Source organism: Tachyglossus aculeatus, chromosome 17, assembly GCF_015852505.1.
Source record: "Tachyglossus aculeatus isolate mTacAcu1 chromosome 17, mTacAcu1.pri, whole genome shotgun sequence".
NCBI lineage: Eukaryota > Metazoa > Chordata > Mammalia > Monotremata > Tachyglossidae > Tachyglossus > Tachyglossus aculeatus.
This window is the reverse complement of record NC_052082.1, coordinates 58,631,206-58,658,272: the sequence shown is the minus strand read 5'-3', so window position 1 is coordinate 58,658,272 and position 27,067 is coordinate 58,631,206. Positions and strand designations below refer to the sequence as shown.

The 27,067-nt window shown below is 52.0% G+C and overlaps 2 protein-coding genes and 1 non-coding gene across 3 annotated transcripts in view; all 3 read left to right on the top strand.

The window, feature by feature from the left end:
* The window catches only part of UBE2G1 (ubiquitin conjugating enzyme E2 G1), a 73,731-nt gene extending 62,004 nt beyond the window's left edge, over positions 1-11,727 (top strand). The window contains exons 3-6 of the mRNA XM_038759660.1: positions 4,036-4,133; positions 4,696-4,874; positions 6,640-6,764; positions 10,571-11,727. Of these exons, the coding sequence (XP_038615588.1) occupies positions 4,036-4,133; positions 4,696-4,874; positions 6,640-6,726 (364 nt within the window). The 3' untranslated portion in view covers positions 6,727-6,764; positions 10,571-11,727. The remainder of the gene's footprint in view (positions 1-4,035; positions 4,134-4,695; positions 4,875-6,639; positions 6,765-10,570) is intronic.
* A 6,046-nt stretch (positions 11,728-17,773) lies between these two features.
* ANKFY1 (ankyrin repeat and FYVE domain containing 1) overlaps positions 17,774-27,067 on the top strand; it is a 29,016-nt gene continuing 19,722 nt past the window's right edge. The window contains exons 1-4 of the mRNA XM_038759117.1: positions 17,774-17,791; positions 23,793-23,985; positions 25,334-25,452; positions 25,543-25,678. Coding sequence (XP_038615045.1) covers positions 17,782-17,791; positions 23,793-23,985; positions 25,334-25,452; positions 25,543-25,678 — 458 coding nt within the window. The 5' untranslated portion in view covers positions 17,774-17,781. The remainder of the gene's footprint in view (positions 17,792-23,792; positions 23,986-25,333; positions 25,453-25,542; positions 25,679-27,067) is intronic.
* Positions 24,231-24,302, top strand: TRNAA-CGC. Its single transcript has one exon. It is a non-coding gene; the product is annotated as a tRNA-Ala (tRNA).

The following is a 27,067-nucleotide window of genomic DNA, read 5'->3' as shown; positions in this document are numbered from 1 at the left end:
GTGCAGAGCACTGTACCAAGCGCCTGGGAAGTACAAGTTGGTGACACATAGAGACGGTCCCTACCCAACAACGGGCTCACAGTCTAATAATAATAATAATAATTATCCCATCGTGAGGGATGTCTTCCTCCTCGGACCGGAACCTGTCGGGATTTCTGCCTCCCCCCGGGAGACCGGAATCCCCTCGCGGGCAGGGATGAGACTCATTCCCCTCTCCCAGCCCCACAGTGACTTATACACATATCTGAAATTCTATTTATTTATTTTTGTTATGTCTCTGTCCCCCCCCCTTAGACTCGTTCATTCATTCAGTCGTATTTATTGAGCGCTTACTGTGTGCAGAGCACTGGACTGAGCGCTTGGGAAGTCCAGGTTGGCAACATCTAGAGACGGTCCCTACCCAACAGTGGGCTCGCAGTCTAGAAGGGGGAGACAGACAACAAAACAAAACATATTAACAAAATAAAATAAATAGAATAAATATGTACAAATAAAATAGAGTAATAAATATGCACAAACATATATACAGGTGCTGTGGGGAGGGGAAGGAGGTAAGGCGGGGGGGGATGGAGAGAGGGTGGAGGGGGAGAGGAAGGAGGGGGCTCAGTCTGGGAAGGCCTCCTGGGGGCCTGCACATAGTAAGCGCTCAATAAATACGATTGATTGAATGAATGAATGAATGAATGAATGAATGAGATGGGGGAGCAGGAGCACCAGGGCAATCCGGCAGTCGGCTGAGGTCGCCCCCCGCCTCTTCCTCTCTGCCCGGTGCCCGTGGTGCCCCCGCTCTCAGCTTCGTGCAGCTGATGCCGCAGTATTACTTCAGCAACCTACTGCCCAGCGAGAGCAAGGACCTCCTCCTCCAGGCCGACACTCATCATCATCATCAGTCGTATTTATTGAGCGCTTACTATGTGCAGAGCACTGTACTAAGCGCTTGGGAAGTCCAAGTTGGCAACATATAGAGACAGTCCCTACCCAACAGGGGGCTCACAGTCTAAAAGGGGGAGACGGAGAACAAAACCAGACATACTAACAAAATAAAATAAATAGAATAGATATGGACAAGTAAAATAAATAAATAGAGTAATAAAAGTACAAACATATATACATATATACAGGTGCTGTGGGGAAGGGAAGGAGGTAAGATGGGGGGATGGAGAGGGGGACGAGGGGGAGAGGAAGGAAGGGGCTCAGTCTGGGAAGGCCTCCTGGAGGAGGTGAGCTCTCAGCAGGGCCTTGTAGGGAGGAAGAGAGCTAGCTTGGCGGATGGGCAGTGGGATTGGGGGCATTCCAGGCCCGGGGGAGGACGTGGGCCGGGGGTCGATGGCGGGACAGGCTTGAACGAGGTACGGTGACACTCGTGGTGGGCAGGGAATGTGTCCGTTGATTGTTGCGTTGTACTCTCCCAAGTGCTTAGTTCCGTGCTGTGCACACAGTAAGTGCTCAGTAAATGCAACTGACTTACGTAGAGAAGCACCGTGGCTCAGTGGAAAGAGTCCGGGCTTGGAAGTCAGAGGTCATGGGTTCTAATCCCGGCTCCGCCACTTAATGGCACTTATTAAGCGCTTACTATGTGCAAAGCACTGTTCTAAGCGCTGAGGTGGTTACAAGGTGATCAGGTTGTCCCTCGGCGGGGGGGCTCACAGTCTTAATCCCCGTTTTACAGATGAGGGAACTGAGGCACAGAAAAGTGAAGTGACTTGCCCAAAGACACACAGCTGACAATTGGCGGAGCCAGGATTTGAACCCATTACCTCTGACTCCCAAGCCCATGCCCTTGAGAAGCAGAGTGGCTCAGTAGAAAGAGCGCGGGCTTGGGAGTCAGAGGTCATGGGTTCGAATTCCAGCTCAGCCACTTGTCAGCTGTGTGGCCTCAGCAAGCCAGTTAACTTCTCTGTGCCCGTTCCCTCATCTGGAAAATGGGGATTAAGACTGTAAGCCCCACGTGGGACAACCTGATCACCTTGTATCCCCCCCAGTGCTTAGAACGGTGCTTTGTATATAGTAAGCACTTAACAAATACCATTATTATTATTATTATTATTATTATTATTATTATTATTATTATTGAGCCGTGGTGCTTCTCTGCCTCTCTACGTATTTGCTTATAGTAATCGATCAATCAGTCGTATTTATTGAGCGCTTACTGTGTGCACAGCACTGTATTAAGTGCTTGGGAAGTCCAAGTTGGCAACATATAGAGACAGTCCCTACCCAACAGTGGGCTCACAGTCTAGAAGGGGGAGACAGAGAACAAAACCAAACATAGTAACAAAATAAAATAAATAGAATAGATATGTACAGGTAAAATAAATAGAGTAATAAATTTGTATAAACATATATGCATATATACAGTTGCTGTGGGGAAGGGAAGGAGGTAAGACGGGGGGGATGGAGAGGGAGAGGAGGGGGAGAGGAAGGAGGGGGCTCAGTCTGGGAAGGCCTCCTGGAGGAGGTGAGCTCTCAGCTAGCTTATATAATGTCTGTCTCCCCCTCTAGACTGCGAGCTCATTGTAGGCAGGGATGTGTCCGTCTGTTGACTGTGAGCCCACTGTTGGGTAGGGACCATCTCTATATGTTGCCAACTTGTACTTCCCAAGCGCGTAGTCCAGTGCTCTGCACACAGTAAGCGCTCAATAAATACGATTGATTGATTGATTGCTATAGTGTACTCCCAAGCTCTTAGCACAGTGCTTTGCACACATTAAAGGCGCAGTAAATAGGATTGAATGAATGAATGAATGAACCCTGGCCCGGGATGTGGTTCCTGTGGAAGCAGCGTTGCCGCTTCGGGGCCACTAGGGGGCGAACACGGGCCGCTCCAGGCCGCGAGCGGCCCCCTAGTGGTCGGAGCGGGTCCCTGCGCCCCCTGGAGGCCCTCAAAATTCATAGTCCCTGCGCCCCCTGGAGGCCCTCAAGAATAATACATAATAATTACCGTACTTTCATTCATTCATTCATTCATTCATTCAATCGTATTTATTCAATCAATCAATCAATCGTATTTATTGAGCGCTTACTGTGTGCAGAGCACTGTACTAAGCGCTTGGGAAGTACAAGTTGGCAACAGTCTAAAAGGGGGAGACAGAGAACAAAACCAAACATACTAACAAAATAAATAGAATAGATATGTACAAGTAAAATAGAGTAATAAATATGTACAAACATATATATACAGGTGCTGTGGGGAAGGGAAGGAGGTAAGATGAGAGGGATGGAGAGGGGGACAAGGGGGAGAGGAAGGAAGGGGCTCAGTCTGGGAAGGCCTCCTGGAGGAGGTGAGCTATTTATTGAGCGCTTACTGTGTGCAGAGCACTGTACTAAGCGCTTGGGAAGTCCAAGTTGGCAACATCTAGAGACGGTCCCTACCCAACAGCGGGCTCACACTCTAGAAGGGGGAGACAGACAACCAAACTCAACATATTAACAAAATAAAATAAATTGAATAAATATGTACAAATAAACTCAATAAATAGAGTAATAAATCCGTACAAACATATATACATATATACAGGTGCTGTGGGGAGGGGAAGGGGGAAAGCCGGGAGGGATGGAGAGGGGGAGGAGGGAGAGAGGAAGGGGGGGGCTCAGTCTGGGAAGGCCTCCTGGAGGAGGTGAGCTCTCAGTAGGGCTTTGAAGGGAGGAAGAGAGCTAGCTTGGCAGATGTGCGGAGGACATACTTGCTGAGCTCTTACTATAATAATAATGGCATTTATTAAGCGCTTACTATGTGCAAAGCACTGTTCTAAGCACTGGGGAGGTTACAAGGTGATCAGGTTGTCCCACAGGGGGCTCACAGTCAGCTGTGTGACTTTGGGTAAGTCACTTCACTTCTCTGGGCCTCAGTTACCTCATCTGTAAAATGGGATTAAGACTGTGAGTCCCACGTGGGACAACCTGATCACCTTGTAGCCTCCCCAGCGCTTAGAACAGTGCTTTGCACGTAGTAAGTGCTTAATAAATGCCATCTTTTTTTAAAAAAGGGGGCTTTGAAGGTGGTTGCTCATGGCCCATCGTTTTTCAATTTCCCAGTGAAGGTGGAGTTTTCAAGGCTCATCTCACTTTCCCAAAAGACTACCCTCTCAGGCCGCCGAAAATGAAATTCATCACGGAAATCTGGCACCCGAATGGTAAGCTGCCTCGGTTTAGCCGGTCCCTCGTCGGCCTTGCAGGGGTGGGGGGCTGCGGTTCAGAAGGGAGAGGAGGGTCGGGCGGGGTTTGGAGCCTCCCGAGACCCAAAGCCAGCGGACCCGTGGAGGCCCAGTGGGCCGCCCGCCTGCCTCAGTTGCCCCAGCAGACAGCCCTTCGCCGGGCACGGGCTGGAGGAAGCCGGGTCGTGGTGTTCCCAGCCCTCGGGGAGGTTTCAACCATTTCCTGTAAATCCTGGCCCAGTGGCATCAGTGAAGTTTTGTCTGAGCCCCTGCTATGTGCCGAGCACCGTACGAGAGGCTTGAGCTAGAACAATATAGTAGACGTGTTCCGTGAAAGCTCACGTTAAAAGAAAAAGCCAAACCCCCCAAAATCCCATCTCGCTGTCCGCAAGGAAGCCCCTGGTCGCTCTTTTGGCGAATCCCACTGGCAGGCGGGGGATCGGGCGCCGGCCTCATTAGCGAACGGGGTCCAGAGCTCACAAAGTTAGCGTCACCGGGGGAGCGAGGCCCCGGCTCGCGGCGACTCAGTGTTCCCATGCAGTCGACAAGAACGGCGACGTGTGCATCTCCATCCTGCATGAGCCCGGGGAGGATAAATACGGCTACGAGAAGCCAGAGGAGCGCTGGCTCCCCATCCACACGGTGGAGACCATCATGATCAGCGTCATTTCTATGCTGGCGGACCCCAACGGGGATTCCCCCGCCAACGTGGACGCAGCGGTAAGAGGCCGGGCGGGGTGAGCCGAGCCCGGTGGAGAAGGGCGGCCGGCTCAAGGAGCGCTTGGGCCAGTGATCGGGTCACCGGGGCACCCCCCCTGAGGTTCTGGGTGGCCCCGGACAAGGGTCAGCGCGACTCCGGGGGCTCGTGTGGCCGTGGGGGGGGTCCCCGGAGCCGGCCGCCCCAAGGGCGGTTGGGACTCCTGGTTGAAAGGGAATTTCCACCTGGGAGAGAAAGGGAGCGGGAGGAGGTCAGGGAGTTGTATCGTCAGCAGCGGGGGATTTTGGTGGGGGCAAAGTGGGAATGTCGAAAGCACAGGCTTGGGAGAGACCTGACTACTAGCTGGAGAGGGAGCTAGTTCTGGGGCCAGACAGGCCAGCGTTTCGTTTCCTTGAAGCTTCTGGAAAAACGGGTTGACAGGAGGTGGGTCTGGACGAACTGGGCTTGAACCAAGGAAGGCCCGGGCAGGAGGAGGGCAAGTGAGCGGCTGGCCAGGTCGGACCGACGGGAGGAGAGACGCTTCCTCCCCCAGCGGGGCGGGAGCCCCGGGGACCTAGTCTGGGGTAGATCGAGAGTGGACCGATCAGGAGATCGGACAAAAGAGGCTGGCTGAGATTTGAGCCTTTTTCTACGCCCGGGGGGGCCCAGGGGACCTGGGGGCTTCTCGGGTTCAGGAAAGACAGAGTTAAAGGCTGGAAAATCGGAGTTGAAGGCGGGATGGGGTGGGCGGCCTCTCGAGCTGGCCACTCGAGCACCTCTGGATCTCGGTCTAGATCAGCATCCATCGGCCCGGTCCTGTTCCGGGCCTCGGTCCCAAATAGCCCCAAAGCCACCGGCGTTTCCCAGAGGGAAACTCTTGCCATGTGTCCGAGGGTGTCCTGTTCTCCCCGAGCCAAGAAGCAGGTGGGAGTGGAAGGAGCGTTTTGAAAACCTAACCTAGTTTCACAGTGAAATAGCGGCGTGTAGCTTTCCAAGGGTCGTTTATCCCATCCTGACCAGGGAGAAGGGCTCCGGTGCCTCCAAGCTCGACACTCGTCATGTGGGCTAAACAACTCAGCCCCCCTGAGGGCTAAGTGGAAACCCAGCTCTCGTCCCTCACTTCGAGTTGGTGAAAATACCTCAGGGGCTTGGGGAGGGGGGGACCTGGGAGAGAGTGGTTTGGTGTGCTCTGTCCCTCTATCCCAGTGGCACAGTGGGAATTAGCAATCCGTGGTAATCGTTGGCACTCGTTGAGTGCTTATCACGTGCGGAGCACTGCATTACATTTTTGAGAGTCTCTGGGTTTCGGTTGGGGGCCCTGCCCACCCTGACTTTACCCTCAGCGTGATGGAGGGTCTGGGGTGGGCTGCCAATCCGTCTTCGAGGGCTCCGGGGGCCAGGTGGGAGGTTTGTGCTGGGCTCATTTCTCCGTCGAGGTGAATTTTACCTTCTTGGAGGATACGGAGCCGCTCAAACCCTCCGGTGTGGTCCCTTGGTGGCCCGTGGGGCTCTGAACTGGCTGGCCCCTTCGCTCACAGGAAAACTGGGGGACAGAGAGGGGTTCTGGAGCTGGTGGGGGCATCCGTGGATATCCTGCCTTCACTCTACGCCGAGGCCGGCCCCTCTCCCAAACCCTCTCCCTTGATCAGCCGTCTCGACCCCCCGGGCTACGGAAACCAAGCGCCTGCGACTTCCGGCCCTGAGCCGCGGCCGCTTTCCCAAAGAGCGACGTGTGTCCGAACGCGCGGCCCCGAGCTGACGCCTCCCCTGTCTCCCGTTCTCCTGCAGAAAGAATGGAGGGAAGACCGAAACGGAGAATTCAAGAGGAAAGTGGCCCGCTGTGTAAGAAAGAGCCAAGAGACTGCTTTTGAGTGACATTTATTCAGCAGCTATAGTAGCTTCACTTTTTCAGGGTAAGTGGTGGCGTCCGACTCGCCGGCCCGCTGGCGGCGGCGGCGGCGGCGGCCTTCCGCTCGGACTCCGGAGTTGGACGGGGCCGGCTGGCTGAGGTGCGTTTTTCCTCTCGGAGTGTCTCACCCTTCGCCCAGTGGTTCATCCCGTCTCCTTGCCGAGCCCCGGGCCCAGGATCTCCAGTAGCTTCCCCGCGGGTTTTTTCCGATCACCCGGCCCGGGCATCGCCAGGCCACGGCTCTGTGCCCGTAAACCGCATCCTTTACCAGTCGCCAGCCCCCGGTACCAGTCTCTCTGGGGCTGAACCGCGCTCTCTGCCTGGCTTGTGGACCACCTTTCCACACAGGTCGACTTCCCGTGTGCCTCTCCGCCTCAGTACCCTCCCGCCCACGGGGCTCTCTGAGACGCGGGGCCGGGAAAACCGACCACGTGACCGGCTCGACCTCAGGTGCTCAGATCCGGGTCCTGCCCCCATGAATCAATCAATTAACCAACCAATTAATGGTATTTATTGCGTGCTTACCACGTGCAGAGCACTGTACTAAGCACTTGGGAGAGTATGATACAGGAGAACTAGTAGAAGCGTTCCCTGCGTAAGCTTTGAGGATGCAGGCGCTGTAGCCAAGTGCCATGCTGCCATCAACGATCACTGGGGGAGTCACCCCCCCAGCCCCGCCTGTCTGGTTTGGGGGCTTTTAAAGGGGGCTCCCTCGATCGGCCGGTCCGTCAACAGGGACTGTGCTAGGCGCTCAGGAGAGGAACCCGAGGGGCTCAGGGGAAAGCAGCCGAGCAGCCCCGATTCCCTTGGGCCAGCTGGGGAAGCGGTGGTGTTTTCTCTGTCCGGAGTGCCAGCGTGGCGGTGTTCTCCCTCTCCTGCCTGTGTCACTTCCTTCCTGTCTCTGCCGTCTGTTGCCCCAATCAATCAGTCGTATTTATTGAGCGCTTACTGTGTGCAGAGCACTGTACTAAGCGCTTGGGAAGTCCAAGTTGGCAACGTATAGAGACGGTCCCTACCCAACAGTGGGCTCACAGTCTAGAAGGGGGAGACAGAGAACAAAACCAAACATACTGACAAAGTAAAATAAATAGAATAGATATGTACAAGTAAAATAAATAAATAAATAGAGTAATAAATATGTACAAACATATATACAGGTGGGGCCTGTATATATATATATGTATACACACACACACACACACACACACACACACACACACACAGGTGGGGCCTGTATATATATATATATATACAGGTGGGGCCTGTGTGTGTATCTATATATATATATATACACACACACACATATATACAGGTGGGGCCTGTGTGTGTGTGTATATATATATATGTATATGTATGTATATATGTGTATGTGTGTATATGTATATATGTATATATACACACACACACACATATATACAGGTGGGGCCTGTATATATGTATATATACACATATATACAGGTGGGGCCTGTGTATGTGTGTGTATATATATATATATATATATATATATATATATATATATATATATATATATATATGTATGTATATGTATGTATGTGTATATATATGTATACACACACACACACACACACACACACACACACACACACACACACATATATATATGCACACACACATATATACAGGTGGGGCCTGTGTGTGTGTGTATATATATATATATATACATATACATATATACATATACATACATATATATATATATATATATATATATATATATATATATATATATATATATATATATATAGGCCCCACCCTAGAAGGAAGTTGAGGTTACTTTTCCGGCCCCGTAGGCTCACCTGGGTGGAAGCGAAGCGATTTCAAACGGCAATAGGGATCTCCCAGACCTCGGGCTGCCTGGATCCATCTTGGGGCGACGGGGGGACGAGTCTTCCAGAGCTGCCCCCTCGTCCCGCCACCAAATGGGAGCGGGATCACGTCCGTGGGCAACGGCATTTCGGCCCCGGGGGGCAGCCCCCCTGTTGCTGGCTTCCTGGAGAAGAGCCCTCCCACCCTGGGGTCGCCCCCCAACACACACACACACACCCACCTTGCCCCAGGCTGGTCACTTGCCCAGCTGAGCACCGGACACAATTCATTGCAGAGTGAGGCGTACAGCCTCCCCCGATCCACCCCCGGCCCACCCCCAGTCAGCCCCCCCCGCTGCCTCGAGAGCCTGCGCGGACTTGTGGGAGGGGTTGAAGTATGGTAATGAAAGCAAAAGAATAGTCTGGGAATGTTGATCACGTCGGTATAGTCATTCAGTCGTATTTATTGAGCCCTTACTGTGTGCAGAGTAAGGCCCTGCTGAGAGCTCACCTCCTCCAGGAGGCCTTCCCAGACTGAGCCCCTTCTTTCCTCTCCCCCTCGTCCCCCTCTCCATCCCCCCGTCTTACCTCCTTCCCTTCCCCACAGCACCTGTATATATGTATATATGGTTGTACATATTTATTACTCTATTTATTTATTTATTTATTTTGCTTGTACATTTCTATCCTACTTATTTTATTTTGTTAGTATGTTTGGTTTTGTTCTCTGTCTCCCCCTTTTAGACTGTGAGCCCACTGTTGGGTAGGGACTGTCTCTATGTGATGCCAATTTGTACTTCCCAAGCGCTTAGTACAGTGCTCTGCACATAGTAAGCGCTCAATAAATACGATTGATTGATTGATTGATTGCAGAGCACTGTACTAAGCGCTTGGGAAGTACAAGTTGGCAACATATAGAGATGGTCCCTACCCAACAGTGGGCTCACAGTCTAGAAGGCACGTAGGTATACGTGTCGGTTTGAGAGAAGCAGTGTGGCTCAGTGGAAAAGAACACGGGCTTTGGAGTCAGAGGTCATGGGTTCGTATCCCGGCTCCACCAATTGCCGGCTGTGTGACTTTGGGCAAGTCGCTTAACTTCTCTGGGCCTCAGTTACCTCATCTGAAAAATGGGGATTAAGACTGTGAGCCCCCCGGGGGACAACCCGATCACCTTGTAACCTTCCCAGCGCTTAGAACAGTGCTTTGCACAGAGTAAGCGCTTAATAAATGCCATTGTTATTATTATGGCCCACAGGGGCCTGGCCGATTATTTTTCCAGACGTCGTGGAACGGATCACCCTCAGTTTTAACCCGCGGGTCTGTGGGGAAATACAGTAGTAGTAGTAATTGTGGTTATTGTAAAGCAGCTGCTCTGTGCCAAGCACTCCACTAAGCACCCGGGTGGGTACAAGAAAATCAGATCACACGCAGTTCCTGTCCCACCTGGGGGCTCCCAGGCCTAGGGGAGAAGCAGCATGGCCCAGTGGTTAGAGCACCGGGCCTGGGAATCAAAAGGACCTGGGTTCGAATCCCAGCTCCATCACTTTGCTGCGTGACCTTGGGTAAGTCGCTTCACTTCTCTGTGTCCGTTACCTCTTTCGGTTTAAGACTGCGAGCTACATGTGGGACTGGGGACTGTGTCCAACCTGATGATCTTGTACCTACCCCAGTGCTTAGTAAAGCGTCTGGCACGTAGTAAAGGCTAAGTTTTTTAAAAAAAAAAATAGAGTTGGGGGAGGGAGGAGAGGCATTTCATCCCTGTTTCACTGAGGGCCAGAAAAGCAAAGCGACTTGTTTCTCATCTTCCAACCTTCAGGCCCGTGCGCTTTCCACCGGGCTGCTTCTCACACCATCCTGAATCCCCGCCTTGGCCGAGCGTCCCTTCCCTCCTCACCCTGGGGGGCCCTGGCGACCCCGGGGGCGGGGGGGGGGGGAGACCCCTGGGAACGCAGAGGTCACGCGCCGTCTGTCTGTTGCGTTGCAGGTCTCCAATTGAGAAACATGGCACTGTTTTCCTGCACTCTACCCACCTCTTGCTGGACTTCAGTTGTAAGACGTTGGCAAACACTGGCTGGAACTAGGCGGCAATAAAACAGGCCAGTGAACCGACGCTGACCAGAGCCGAATTCGTGCCAACGGCCAAGATGAATGATTGCGCATTTCGAATCCTCCTAATGAACTGCTTTAACCTTCAGGAAGAATTGTAAAGACCTGTACATAGCACAACAGGATCCGAATAATATATACACACACACCCACACCCACACCCACACACACATACGTTCTCTCTGTCTCTTTCTCTCTTTCTTTCTTTCTCTCTCTTTTACACGCGTGGCTCGTGTACATCCATACACTTTGCACCAAATAATGCTTTCTCATAGTTAGGATCAAAAATCGTGTAAATTCAAAAGATTTTAGCAGGTTTCTCCCCCCCCCCCCCATCCCCACCCCCCTCCCCCATCTTCTTCGTTTCTTTATCAGTTAAAAGAGACTTCTCTGAAAGCATGTCGGATTAAAAACCAATTAGGATTTAAGGTTTTCCATTTAACTTTCCTTTGAACCATCGAGGCTTCATTAAAATCTTTCACTTACTAAACCTTTTGTATCTTCTTTGTTTGGAAACTCTTCCCTCCCGCCCGGCCCCTTCCTCTCCACCCCCCGCACTTCCCAATCGAGTTCCGAACAGAAAGGGCCGAGAAGGAACTGCCCGAACTGAACGGCGACTTCAGATGGACACCATCCCCATCCCGTGCGAGGGCGTAGCAGCGGTAGTTGCCTCTTTCGGGAATGGAGGGTGGGTGATGGAAGAACTCGTGACCGGGAGGACTGGGACGGCGGGGACGGGAACGGGGGACGGAAGACCAGCCGGTGGGAACGCGGGACGGGGCGGGCGGGATTCCGGACGACTCTGCCGGGGCCGGCAAGGAACTTGGGGGTCTGATCCCGGACGCCCGGCCCCCCGCCCCGCCTCCCTCCCGCTTTCGGAGGCCCTTCACGGTCTTTGCCTTTGACTCTGCTGCGGAGTTTGCCTCACCTTAATGTACAAAGAAAATGCGATGTATATTTTCATGTAATTTGATTTTGGAATTCTGTCACCTTATGTAGTGAGTTCTTCCAAAATATAATTTTTTTTCCAATAATGACAAGTCGTGGGCTTTTTCTGTATCCAGGGAGGGGCGGGGGCCCCCCGGGGGTCCGAGGAGCGCCGTTCGAGGAGGGACAAGACGGAGAAGCAGCGTGGCTCAGTGGGAAAGGGCCCGGGCTTGGGAGTCAGAGGTCATGGGTTCAGATCCCGGCTCCGCCACTTAGCTGTGTGACTTTGGGCAAGTCACTTCACTTCTCTGGGCCTCAGTTCCCCCATCTGTAAAATGGGGATGAAGACTGTGAGCCCTACGTGGGACAACCGCATGACCTTGTATCCCCCCAGCGCTTAGAACATAGTAAGCACTTAATAAATGCCATTATTATTATCATTATTATTATTAAGATGCCTGCCAGGGGTCGGGGTGCAGGAGGAAGAAGGGGCGCGTCTGGTGGCCCCGGAGGCCTGAGAGAGACTGCGTTTCCCCCCCAAATTCCCCTGAATAGTCTGGGAAATTCCAGACTATTTCCCTGACTATTTCCCTGACTATTTCCCTGACTATTTCCAGACTAATTCCTAAAATTCCCCTGCATCCGCTCGCCTCTGCCCGGGGGCTGGTTTTCCGACTTGTCGGGTTCAGTTGGTGCAGACTGGCTGTGACGTCCCCCAAAGACCCAGGAACGGCCGGATCTCTCGCGGGGAGGAGCGGACTCACCGGATTTGCCCACGGGTTGGGTGGGGGCCGGGAGAGACCCCCTCCCTCAGCGGGGAAGCGATCCATTGCAAATATCCTCGGCTCTTTCTCCGTGGAATGTGGCGGGAGCCGGGTGGGTGCTCGGAAGATGGGGAGGAGGAAGGATCACCCGATCATTTGGTATTTAATAATAATAATAATAATGATGGCATTTGTTAAGCGCTTACTATGTGCAGAGCACTGTTCTAAGCGCCGGGGGGGATACAAGGTGATCGAGTTGACCCACGTGGGGCTCACAGTCTTAATCCCCATTTTACAGATGAGATAGGCTCAGAGAAGCTAAGTGACTTGCCCAAGGTCACACAGCAGACATGTGGCAGAGCCGGGATTCGAACCCATTTCTCCCTAACTGTCCCTCCGCCCCCCTTCCCAAACGATCGGTCATATTTATTGAGCACTTAATGTGTGCAGGGCACTGTAATAAGTGCTTGGGAGAGTACAATACAACAGAGAAGCAGCATGGCTCACTGGAAAGAGCCCAGGCTTTGGAGTCAGAGTTCATGGGTTCAAATCCCAGCTCAGCCAATTGTCAGCTGTGTGACTTTGGGCAAGTCACTTCACTTCTCTGGGCCTCAGTTCCCTCATCTGTAAAATGGGGGTTAGAACTGTGAGCCCCACAGGGGACAACCTGATCACCTTGTAACCTCCCCAGCGCTTAGAACAGTGCTTTGCACATAGTAAGCGCTTAATAAATGCCATCATTATTATTATTATTATATAATCAATGTCTGTGGTCCCCACCTCCCCACCAGACTGTGTGCTCATCGTGGGCAGGGAATGTGTCCGTTTATTGTTCTCCCAAGTGCTTAGTACAGTGCTCTGCATGCGCTAAGTGCTCAATAAATACAGATGAGGTAACTGAGGCCCAGAACGGTGAAGTGATTGGCCCAAAGTCACACAGGTGACAAGTGGCGGAGCCGGGATTTGAACCCGGCTTTGTTAACATGTTTTGTTGTCTGTCTCCCCCTTCTAGACTGTGAGCCCACTTTTAGGTAGGGACCGTCTCTATATGTTGCCAACTTGTACTTCCCGAGTGCTTAGTACAGTGCTCTGCACACAGTAAGCGCTCAATAAATACGATTGAATGAATGAATGAAAGTGACTGAGTTGGTAGGCTTGTTCCCTGCCCTCAGTGAGCTTACGGTCTAGAGGCAATGGGAAGGGCAGGGATGTCTCTCTTCGTCCCGGCCCTGCCTTGGGGAACCATCATCATCATCAATCGTATTTATTGAGCGCTTACTGTGTGCAGAGCACTGTACTAAGTGCTTGGGAAGTACAAATTGGCAACATATAGAGACAGTCCCTACCCATCAGTGGGCAATTGTAAGTTCTCGGGGGGTGGGGGGAAGGTGGTGGGGAAATTAGGGATCAGCTGCCAATCAATCGATGGTATTGAACACTTACTGTGTGCAGAGCACTGTACTGAGCACTTGGGAGAGTGCTCTAGAGCTGTTCCACAGGATCCCCACCCTCAGAGAGCAGCCTCAAGGTGAGACCACTGTCTGTTTCCCTTGAGACTTGGTTTGGGGAGGCAGGAGGGAGGGAGCAGCCCCCTCTCCCCACCCCGACACAGACACCTTGATGCCCTTTGGACTGGTGGGTTTAGGATAAAAAAAGGGATAACTGGACCTTTCTTTCCCTCCCCTTTGAAAGCGCCTTTCCCGGATCTGGCAGGCAGGAGTAGCGAGATTGAAAAATGATCTGTTTGGTCATGGGTTCAAATCCCAGCTCTGGCACTTAGCTGTGTGACTTTGGGCAACTCACTTCGCTTCTCTGGGCCTCAGTTCCCTCGTCTGTAAAACGGGGGTGAAGACTGTGAGCCCCCCGTGGGACAACCTGATCACCCTGTATCCTCCCCGGAGCTTAGAACAGTGCTTGGCACATAGTAAGCGCTTAAAAAATGCCATTATTATTATCATTCTGACTCCCAAGCCCATGGTCGAACCACTGTGGGGTGGGACGGTTCCTGTGACTCGTTGCGGTGACTGGGCAACGTAAGGTTTCCCCACTCAGGGCTGGGCCTTCCAGGAAGTTGCACCATTGATCTGTAATATTGACTGAGCCCACTGTTGGGTAGGGACTGTCTCTAGATGTTGCCAATTTGTACTTCCCAAGCGCTTAGTACAGTGCTCTGCACATAGTAAGCGCTCAATAAATACGATTGATGATGATGATGATGACTGAGCGCCTATTTGGTGCGGACCCTGTACCAGGCGCTTGGAGAAGGCTCCAATGCAACGGAGTTGGTCGACGCTATCCCTGCCCATGAGGAGCTTATCATCATCATCATCATCATCAATTGTATTTATTGAGCGCTTACTATGTGCAGAGCACTGTACTAAGCGCTTGGGAAGTACAAATTGGCAACATCTAGAGACAGTCCCTACCCAACAGGGGGCTCACAGTCTAAAAGGGGGAGACAGAGAACAAAACCAAACATACTAACAAAATAAAATAAATAGATATGTACAAGTAAAATAAATAAATAAATAAATAGAGTAATAAATATGTACAAGCATATATACATATATACAGGTGCTGTGGGGAAGGGAAGGAGGTATGATGGGGGGGATGGAGAGGGGGACGAGGGGGAGAGGAAGGAAGGGGCTCAGTCTGGGAAGGCCTCCTGGAGGAGGTGAGCTCTCAGCAGCGCTGGCAACCCCAAAGGCACCGTGCTCTGCGGGGCTGGAGGAGCTGCAGAAGTCCGGGCTCAGTGCTCCACTGCCCCTTGCTAGCCACAGTGATCTACAGGGAGAGACAGATATTTGGAGAAGCAGTGTGGTCTAGTGGTTAGAGCACAGGCCCAGGAGTCAGAGGGACCTGGGTTCTAATCCCGGTTCCACCGTTTGTCTGCTCCGTGACCTCGGACAAGAACTTTTACTTCTCTGTGCCTCAGAAACCTCACCTGTAAAATGGGATTAAGACTGGGAGCCCCACATGCAACAAGGACCGTGTCCAGTCTGTTTACCTTGTATCCAAGAGAAGCAGCGTGGCTCAGGGGAAAGAGCCCGGGCTTTGGAGTCAGAGGTCCTGGGTTCAAATTCCGGCTCTGCCAATTGTCAGCTGTGTGACTGTAGGCAAGTCACTTCACTTCTCTGGGCCTCAGTTACCTCATCTGGAAGATGGGGATTAAGACTGTGAGCCCCCCCCCCCCCGCCCCGTGGGACAGCCTGATCACCTTGTAACCTCCTCAGCGCTTAGAACAGTGCTTTGCACATAGTAAGTGCTTAATAAATGCCATCATTATTATTTAGACTGTTATTATTTATTCATTCTTTTAGACTGTGAGCCCACTGTTGGGTAGGGACTGGCTCTATATGTTGCCAACTTGTACTTCCCAAGCGCTTAGTACGGTGCTCTGCACACAGTAAGCACTCAATAAATACGATTGATTGATTGATTACCCAAGCACTTAGAACAGTGCCTGGCACCCAGTAAGCGCTTAACAAATAGCATTACAAAAAAAGCAATACATTTCAGAGAGGGGAAATAGTAAATTGTATTTACTGAGCTACTACTACTGTGGCCAAGGCCCAGGGCAAAGGAAGCCAGGGAACATGACTGAGTTTTCAAGTTTCCCATTCCTGAGCATATATGTTGCCAACTTGTATTTCCCAAGCGCTTAGTACAGTGCTCTGCACACAGTAAGCGCTCAATAAATACGATTGATTGATTGATTGACAGCACCTGTATATATGTATATATGTTTGTATATATTCATTACTCTATTTATCTTACCTGTACATATCTATTGTATTTATTTTATTTTGTTAATATGTTTGGTTTTGTTCTCTGTCTCCCCCTTCTAGACTGTGAGCCCACTGTTGAGTAGGGACTGTCTCTAGATGTTGCCAACTTGTACTTCCCAAGCGCTTAATACAGTACTCTGCACGCAGTAAGTGCTCAATAAATACAATTGATTGATTGATTGATTGATTGACAGCACCTGTATATATGTATATATGTTTGTACATATTCATTACTCTATTTTACTTGTACATATCTATTCTATTTATTTTATTTTGTTAATATGTTTGGTTTTGTTCTCTGTCTCCCCCTTCTAGACTGTGAGCCCACTGTTGGGTAGGGACTGTCTCTCTATGTTGCCAACTTGGACTTCCCAAGCGCTTAGTCCAGTGCTCTGCACATAGTAAGCGCTCAATAAATACGATTGATTGATGACAGCACCTGTATATATGTATATGTTTGTACATATTCATTTCTCTATTTATTTTACTTGTACCTATCTATTCTATTTATTTTGTTTTATTAGTATGTTTGGTTTTGTTCTCCGTCTCCCCCTTCTAGACTGTGAGCCTGGGTAGGGACTGTCTCTAGATGTTGCCTACTTGGACTTCCCAAGCGCTTAGTACAGTGCTCTGCGCACAGTAAGCGCTCAATAAATACGATTGACAGCACCTGTATATATGTATATGTTTATACATATTTATTACTCTATTTTACTTGTACATATCTATTCTATTTATTTTATTTTGTTAATATGTTTGGTTTTGTTCTCTGTCTCCCCCTTCTAGACTGTGAGCCCACTGTTGGGTAGGGACTCTATCTCTATGTTGCCAACTTGGACTTCCCAAGCGCTTAGTCCAGTGCTCTGCGCACAGTAAGCGCTCAATAAATACGATTGATTGATTGATGACAGCACCTGTATATATGTATATGTTTGTACATATTCATTTCTCTATTTATCTTACTTGTACCTATCTATTCTATTGATTTTATTTTGTTAGTATGTTTCGTTTCGTTGTCTGTCTCCCCCTTCTAGACTGTGAGCCCACTGTTGCTTAGGGACTGTCTCTCTATGTTGCCAACTTGGACTTCCCAATCAATCAATCAATCAATCGTATTTATTGAGCGCTTACTATGTGCAGAGCACTGTACTAAGCGCTTGGGAAGTACAAATTGGCATCACATAGAGACAGTCCCTACCCAACAGTGGGCTCACAGTCTAAGAGGGGGAGACAGAGAACAGAACCAAACATACCAACAAAATAAGTAGGATAGAAATGTACAAGTAAAATAAATAAATAAATAGAGTAATAAATATGTGTTCCCAAGTGCTTAGTACACTGCTCTGCGCACAGTAATCGCTCAATAAATACGATTGATTGATTGATTGATTAAAAGGCTCGGTGCCCCCCCCCCCCCCCCCCCCCTCCATCTTCTCCGCATCCTGAGGCGGGTAGGGAGATTTGCCTCAGGCCCCTCCGCCCTCCCGGCGGCTCTCGCGAGACTTGCGGCCTCTGTGGGCGGCGCGGCTCTCGCGAGACTTGCGGCCCCTGTAAGCGGCCGCCGCCCCGGCTCGCTCTCGCGAGGTTTCCAGGCGGGGCCCGGAGCCAAGATGGCGGAAGGTAGAGATTCGGGGGGTCTCGGGTTGTGTGTGATGGGGGGGGGACGGACCCCTCCGAGACCCCCCCATCCTCCGCCGACCCGTCGGAAGGCGTCCATTGGGGGGGTCCCGAGGGGGTCCGGGGGAGGGGGCCGCCGCGGCTGAGGAGGGGGGCGGCTCCCGCCGCCTCCGCCCGCTCCCCTGGACCCGTTTCCATGGCAACCCCCGCCCCGGGATGCTCGGCGGGCGCGCGCTGGCCTGGGGGATGCGGATGGGGGCTGGGCTTCCTCCCCGCCTGCCCCAATTAATAATGATATCATTTATTAAACGCTTATCCTGTTCTAAGCGCCGGGGAGGTTGCGAGGACGCCAACTTGGACTTCCCAAGCGCTTAGTACAGTGCTCTGCACACAGTAAGCGCTCAATAAATAGCTCACCTCCTCCAGGAGGCCTTCCCAGACTGAGCCCCTTCCTTCCTCTCCCCCTGGTCCCCCTCTCCATCCCCCTCATCTTACCTCCTTCCCTTCCCCGCAGCACCTGTATATATGTATATATGTTTGTACAGATTTATTGCTATTTATTTACTTTACTTGTACATATCTATTCTATTTATTTTATTTTGTTAGTATGTTTGGTTTCGTTCTCTGGCTCCCCCTTTTAGACTGTGAGCCCACTGTTGGGTAGGGACTGTCTCTATATGTTGCCAACTTGAACTTCCCAAGCGCTTAGTACAGTGCTCTGCACACAGCGCTCAATAAATACAATTGATGATGATGATGATGATGGGGGATGGGGATGGGGGTGTGCTTCCTCCCCGCCTGCCCCGTCTCGCCCTAATTAATAATGATGCCATTTATTAAGCGCTTACTTTGTTCTAAGCGCTGGGGACGTTACGAGGACACCAAGCGCTTAGTCCAGTGCTCTGCACACAGTAAGCGCTCAATAAATACGATTGCATGAGTGAATGAAGGAGGAGATCAGGTGGTCCCACCGGGGGGCTCACAGTCTTCATCCCCATTGGACAGATGAGAGGATTGAGGGAAGGGAAGTGACTTGCCCAAGGTCACACAGCTGACAAGTGGCGGAGTCAGGATTCGAACCCATGACCCCTGACTCCAAAGCCTGGGCTGTTTCCACTGAGCCACGCTGCGCTTATGTGTGGGATGGGGATGGGGGTGTGCTTCCTCCCCGCCTGCCCCGTCTCGCCCTAGTTAATAATGATGGCATTTATTAAGCTCTTACTCTGTTCTAAGCGCCAGGGAGGTTGCGAGGACGCCAACTTGTACTTCTCAAGCGCTTAGTACAGTGCTCTGCACACAGTAAGCGCTCAATAAATAGCTCGCCTCCTCCAGGAGGTCTTCCCAGACTGAGCCCCTTCCTTCCTCTCCCCCTCGTCCCCCTCTCCATCCCCCTCATCTTACCTCCTTCCCTTCCCCACAGCACCTGTATATATGTATATATGTTTGTACAGATTTATTACTCTATTTATTTTACTTGTGCATATCTATTCTACTTATTTTATTTTGTTAGTATGTTTGGTTTTGTTCTCTGTCTCCCCCTTTTAGAGTGTAAGCCCACTGTTGGGTAGGGACTGTCTCTATATGTTGCCAACTTTTACTTCCCAAGCGCTTAGTACAGTGCTCTGCACACAGTAAGCGCTCAATAAATACGATTGATTGATTGAATGAGGAGATCGGGTGGTCCCACCCGGGGGGCTCACAGTCTTCATCCCCATTGGACAGATGAGGGGATTGAGGGAAGTGAAGTGACTTGCCCAAGGTCACACAGCTGACAAGTGGCGGAGTTGGGATTCGAACTCATGACCCCTGACTCTAAAGCCCGGGCTGTTTCCACTGAGCCACGCTGTGCTTGTGTGTGGGTTGGGGATGGGGGTGTGCTTCCTCCCCTCATGCCCCGTCTCACCCTAATTAATAATGATGGCATTTATTAGTGCATACTCTGTTCTAAGTGCTGGGGAGGTTACGAGGAGGCCAACTTTTACTTCCCAAGCGCTTAGTACAGTGCTCTGTGCACAGTAAGCACTCAATAAATATGATTGAATGAATGAATGAGTGAGGAGATTGGGTGTTCCCACCGGGGGGCTCACAGTCTTCATCCCCATTGGACAGATGAGGGAATTGAGGGAAGTGAAGTGACTTGCCCAAGGACACACAGCTGACAAGTGGCGGAGCTGGGATTCGAACCCATGACCTCTGGCTCCCAAGCCCGGGCTCTTTCCACTGAGCCATGCTGCACCTAGGTCACCCCCCGCCCTAATTAATAATAATAATAAAATAATGACGGCATTTGTTAAGCGCTTACTAGGTGCAAAGCCCTGTTCTAAGTGCTGGGGAGGTTACAAGGTGATCAGGTTACCCCACGGGGGGCTCACAGTCCTTATCCCCATTTTACAGATGAGGGAACTGAGGCCCAGAGAAGTGAAGTGACTTGCCCAAAGTCACCCAGCTGACAAGTGGCGGAGTCAGGATTAGAACCCATGACCTCTGACTCCCAAGCCCGGGCTCTTTCCACTGAGCCACGCTACACCTAGGTCGCCCCCCCGCCCCAATTAATAATAATAATAACGATGGCATTTGTTAAGCGCCTACTAGGTGCAAAGCACTGTTCTAAACACTGGGGAGGTTACAAGGTGATCAGGTTGTCCCACGGGGGGCTCACTGCCTTCATCCCCATTTTACAGATGAGGGAATTGAGGCCCAGAGAAGTGAAGTGACTTGTCCAAAGTCACCCAGCTGACAATTGGTGGAGCCGGGATTTGAACCCGTGACCTCTGACTCCAAAACCCGGCTGTTTCCACTTGGCCACCCTGCTAATATTTTTTTTTTTTTTGGTGCTCTCCCCCTTCCCCTCGGCCCGGCCGGGGAGAAAGGAGACGGGGACCCAGGGAAGGATGGATGGCCGGGAAACCGGGAATAATAATAATAATAATAATAATAATGATGATGGTATTTGGTAAGCGTGTACTCTGTGCCAAGCGCTGCTCTTAGCGCTGGGGGAGATACAAGGTCATCAGGTGGTCCCAGGTGGGGCTCACAACCTTCATCCCCATTTTCCAGGCGAGGGAACTGAGGCACAGAAAAGTGAAGTGAGTTGCCCAAAGTCACACAGCTGACAAGTGGCAGAGGAGGGATTAGAACCCATGACCTCGGACCCCCAAGCCCAGGCTCTTTCATTCATTCAAATTCATTCATTCAATTACTTTCTTTCTCTCTTTCTTTCTTTCTTTCTTTCTTTCTTTCTTTCTTTCTTTCTTTCTTTCTTTCTTTCTTTCTTTCTTTTTCTTTCTTTCTTTCTTTCTTTCTTTCTTTCTTTCTCTTTCTCTCTTTCTCTCTCTCTCTCTCTCTCTCTCTCCCTCCCTCCCTCTCTCCCTCCCTCCCTCCCTCCCTTCCTCCCTTCCTTCCTTCCTTCTCTCTCTCTCTCTCTCTCTTTCTTTATTTTGCTTGTACAGATCTATTCTATTTATTTTATTTTGTTAATATGTTTGGTTTTGTTCTCCGTCTCCCCCTTCTAGACTGTGAGCCCCCTGTTGGGTAGGGACTGTCTCTATATGTTGCCAACTTGGACTTCCCAAGCGCTTAGTACAGTGCTCTGCACACATTAAGCGCTCAATAAATATGATTGATTGATTGAGTCGTATTTATTAAGCGCTTACTGTGTGCAGAGCACTGTACTATGCATCTTGGGAAGTACAAGTTGCCACTGAGCCATGATTCTCTAAGGAAAGGAGGGCTGGCCGGGGAACCGGGGAAGGACTGGCCGGAACCGGGGAAGGAGGTAAGCGCCTAGTACAGTGCTCTGCACACAGTAAGCGCTCATAAATACGATTGAATGAATGACTGTCCGGGGAACCGGGGAAGTGAAATTTCCTGCCTCCGAGGCGGAACTGCTGCCCAGGCCAGTTCCTCCGCCCCCTGTCCCGCCCCACCCCTCCGAACGGGGGGTTCCTCCTTCCTCCACACTGGAATAATAATAATAATAACCATGCTATGTGTTAAGCGCTTACTATGTGCCAGGCACTGTACTAAGCGCAGAGGTGGGTACAAGCAAATTGGGTAGGACACAGTCCCTGTCCCACGTGGGGCTTACAGTCTCAATCCCCACTTTACAGATGAGTGTCCTCTCCTGGGCTCCCCCGGGCCACCTGGCCCTCCTGCCCCAGACCGTGGGGATGCGGGACGAGAGATGCTTGCGCATCTCCTTTTACCTGGTGAAGTCCCCGGTACAGCCGTGACACCAGCACACTCCCGCAGGCTTTGCAGGCCCTGCACCTCCAACCCTGTTGTCGAGGACAGGGTGACTTATTGGCAAGAGCCCGGGCTTGGGAGTCAGAGGTCGTGGGTTCTAATCCCGGCTCCACCCCGTGTCAGCTGGGTGACTGGGCAAGTCACTTCACTTCTGTGGGCCTCAGTTCCCTCATCTGGAAAATGGGGACTAAGACTGTGAGCCCCACGTGGATCAACCTGATCACCTTGTATCCACCCCAGCGCTTAGGGCAGTGCTTGGTACATAGTAAGCGCTTAAGAGGCCTTCCCACACTGATCCCCCTTTTTCCTCTCCTCCTCCCCATCCCCCCCGCCCTACCTCCTTCCCCTCCCCACAGCATCTGTATATATGTTTGTACAGATTTATTACTCTTTTTACTTTACTTGTACATATTTACTATTCTATTTATTTTGTTAATGATGTGCATTTACCTTTAATTCTATTTGTTCTGACGACTTGACACCCGTCCACATGTTTTGTTTTGTTGGCTGTCTCCCCCTTCTAGACTGTGAACCCCTTTTTGTGTAGGGACCGTCTCTATATGTTGCCAACTTGTACTTCCCAAGCGCTTAGTACAGTGCTCTGCACACAGTAAGCGCTCAATAAATACGATTGAATGAATGAATGAGGGAACTGAGGCCCAGTGAAGTGACTTACCCAAGTTCACACAGCAGGCAAGTGGTGGGGCTGAGATTAGAACCCATGACCTGAGTCGCAGGCCCATGGTCTATCCAGTACGCCGTGCTGCTTCTCAAGCTCGTTTTGGGCGGGGATCATGTCTACTAAATTCATTCATTCACTCGTTCAGTCATATTTATTGAGCGCTTACTGTGTGCCGAGCACCGTACTAAGCGCTTGGGAAGTACAAATCGGCGACATATAGAGACGGTCCCTATCCGACCACAGACACACAGTCTAGAAAGGGGAAACAGACAACAAAACAAAATCTTTTGTACTCTCCCAAGTGCTTAGTACAGTGCTCCACACACAGTAAGCGCTCCATAAATACCACTGATTCCTACGGGAATGGCCAGGTGGAGACGGGAGCACCAGCCCCAGCCCCTCCAATCCATCCGTGAGAAGCAGCATGGCTTAGTGGAAAGAGCCCAGGTTTGGGAGTCAGAGGTCATGGGTTCTAGTCCTGGCTCCGCCAACTGTCCGCTGTGTGACTTTGGGCAACTCACTTCACTTTTCTGTGCCTCAGTTCCCTTGCCTGGAAAATGGGGATGGAGACCGTGAGCCCCACCTGGGGCCACCTGATGACCTTGTATCTCCCCCAGCGCGTAGAGCAGCGCTTGGCACAGAGTACACGCTTACCAAATACCATCATTATTATTATTATTATTATTATTCCCGGTTTCCCGGCCATCCATCCTTCCCTGGGTCCCCGTCGCTTAACTTCTCTGGGCCTCAGTGCCCTCATCTGGAAAATGGGGATTAAGTCTGTGAGCCCCAAGTGGGATAACTTGATGACCTTGTATCTACCCCAGCACTTAGAGCAGTGCTTTGCACGTAGTAAGCGCTTAATAAATGCCATCATTATTATTATTATATGGGTGCTAATCCTCTGGACCCAGTGCAGCGGCCGACGGGCACAGAGATGCCTCCCGGGGGGCCAGAAATTTGCCTTTTCCTCTCTTCCCCGCCGGCCCCCGTGTTGCCGAGCGCCGTTGTCGCCCCGGCCGCTTTTCCTGTGCCCACCCGTGGCGTGGCACGACCCGCCGCTTGTCCTCGTTGCAGAGGAGGTGGCCAAGCTGCAGAAGCACCTGGCGCTGCTGCGGCAGGAGTACGTCCGGCTGCAGAGCAAGCTGGCGGAGACGGAGAAGAGGTGCTCGCTGCTGGCCGCCCAGGCCCACGCCGGGAGCAGCGGTGACTCCTTCATCGGCCGCCTGCTGACCATCGTGGCCGAGCTCTATCAGCAGGAGCAGTATAGGTAAGGAGGCCCGCCGGGTGATCCCTTCCCGGGCCCCTCCTCCCCTTCCGTCCCCCGGGGTCAGCAGCCGGGATCGGGCCCGGCTCCACGTTCTCCGCGGTGGGGCTCCCAGTCGGCCGCGTCCAGTTTCGAGCCCCGGCCGTTCCCTTAGTCGCATCAGCGGAGCGGAAATCGCGCGCATGCTCCCCTGGCCGCCGGCCGGGCTTCTGAACTAGCCCCTGCAAGAGCCACCTTGGAAACGAGCAGGGGATGTAGCTCAGTGGTAGAGCGCGTGCTTCGCATGTATGAGGCCCCGGGTTCAATCCCCGGCATCTCCAGTCATTTTAAGCGCTTAGTACAGTGCACACAGTAAGCGCTCAATAAATACGATTGATGATGAGGATGTGAGCCAAGAGGGCATCCCTGACCGTCTCGGTGGCCCATCCGCCGGGAGTCCGGTCCCCACCCCGCAGAGTGCCCACCTTAGCTCTGTGGCCCAGACCAGAAGGGAGGTCGGAGGTCAAATCCGCACCCTCTGGGCGAGCGGATGTTCCGCCTCGGTCCGAGGCGTAGCCTGGCTCCTGGGGAGGCCCGTGCCTGGCACCCCCACTGACCACAGCGGCACGGGCTGTTCTAAGGGGGCCTCCCCGGGGACTCTCTAGAGCCTGACGCCCCAGAGTCAGTGCTTTGGGTCAGTGCTGGCTTCCCCCCGGACACTCACTGCCCTGTTCACACCGGCCGTGTTCCCTTGGGGGGGGGGCACTGGCCAAAACGGCCTTGCTGCCACCGGTCAGTCGAGGGTCCAGGGTCCCTTCCCCCCAACTCCAGGAGAGTCCAGAACCCCACCTCCCTAACCCCAAGGAAATCTGGGGGTCTGGAGGAGTGGGGTCAAAGACCCCCACAGGCCAGGAGGCCTTCCCAGACTGAGCCCCTTCCTTCCTCTCCCCCTCGTCCCCCCCTCCATCCCTCCCATCTTACCTCCTTCCCTTCCCCACAGCACCTGTATATATGGATATATGTTTGTACGTATTTATTACTCTATTTATTTTACTTGTACATACCCATTCTATTTTATTTTGTTAGTACGTTTGGTTTTGTTCTCCGTCTCCCCCTTTTAGACTGTGAGCCCACTGTTGGGTAGGGACTGTCTGTCTATGTTGCCATCTTGTACTTCCCAAGCGCTTAGTCCAGTGCTCTGCACACAGTAAGCGCTCAATAAATACAATTGATTGATTGATTGCGTGTGTGACATCCCTCCCCCCACCCAGAGGGTTGGGAGCGGGGTGCTACCCTCTTGATGCCACTCGGGTCGGGGTGCCTGACCCCGGGCTAGGGTGGGCCCGACCCATCGGTCTGTCTGTCTTCCCAGCGACCTGAAGATCAAGGTCGGGGACCGGCACGTCCCCGCACACAAGTTCGTCCTGGCGGCGCGCAGCGAGAACTGGAGCCTGGCCAGCCTGGCTGCCACGGAGGAGCTGGACCTGTCCGGTGAGGGTCCGGCGGGGTGGGCGGCCACGGTGCTCCCTGCCCCCGGGGCCCGGCCCGAGACTGACGGCGGTGCCACCTCCTCCCCCGCAGATGCCAGCCCTGAGGTGAGCGCCGCTCTGCTGCGCTGGGTCTACACGGACGAGCTGGACCTGCGGGAAGATGACGTCTACCTGACGGAGCTCATGAGGCTGGCCAACCGCTTCCAGCTGCAGCTGCTCCGGGAAAGGCAAGTGTCCGGGCCTCCCGTTTGGCCCCGGAGCCCGGGTGGGTCTCGGGTAGATTAGGTTGGGGCCTCCCAGGGGTCATGCTTACCCACCGGGGGCTTATGTTTGGTTTTGTTCTCCGTCTCCCCCTTTTAGACTGTGAGCCCACTGTTGGGTAGGGGCTGTCTCTATGTGTTGCCGACTTGTCCTTCCCAAGCACTTAGTACAGTGCTCTGCACACAGTAAGCGCTCAATAAGTACGATTGATTGATTCCTGGGCCTCCTGCTCCCGACCCCGCTCCTCTTCCCCTCCCCACAGCACCCGTATATATGTTTGTACAGATTTGTTACTCAATTTTACGTGTACATCATCATCATCATCATCATCCATCGTATTTATTGAGCGCTTACTATGTGCAGAGCACTGTACTAAGCACTTGGGAAGTACAAATTGGCAACGTATAGAGACAGTCCCTACACCCTACACCCCTCCTGGAGGTGTACATATTTACTATTCTATTTATTTTGTTAATGACGTGCACCTAGCTTTAATTCTTTTTGTTCTGACGCCTTGACACCTGTCCACTTGTTTTGTCTTGTTGTCTGTCTCCCCCTTCTAGACTGTGAGCCCGTTGTCGGGCAGGGACCGTCTCTATATCATCATCATCATCATCAATCGTATTTATTGAGCGCTTACTGTGTGCAGAGCACTGTACTAAGCGCTTGGGGAGTACAAGTTGGCAACCTCTAGAGACAGTCCCTACCCAACAGTGGGCTCACAGTCTAAAAGGGGGAGACGGAGAACAAAACCAAACATACTAACAAAATAAAATAAATAGAATAGATATGTACAAGTAAAATAGAGTAACAAATATGTACAAACATATATACATATATACAGGTGCAGTGGGGAAGGGAAGGAGGTAAGTTGCCTATATGTTGCCAACTTGTACTTCCCAAGCGCTTAGTACAGTGCTCTGCACACAGTAAGCGCTCAATAAATACGATTGAATGAATGAATGACCCCAAACTCTGAAACCTGACAGAATCCGCCCTCCTCTTCGTCAATTTTAGACTGTCAGCCCACTGTTGGGTAGGGACTGTCTCTATATGTTGCCAATTTGTACTTCCCAAGCGCTTAGTACAGTGCTCTGCACGTAGTAAGCGCTCAATAAATACGATTGAAGATGATTTGCCGGTGACTCGGGCTCCGCTGGAGCTTTGCTTTGCAGTAGAGGGAGGGGAGCGGGCACCTACGCGGTGCGGGAGTGACCGCGGCTGGGGTAGTTCGACAGTCGAGGGCCCAAGGGGGCTGGGGCGCAGTCGCGGCCACCCTGCCCGGACCGTTACGACTGACACGTCCCTTTTCTGGAAGGTCAGGATTTCTGCACTCGGGCCCGTGGCGCCCCGGC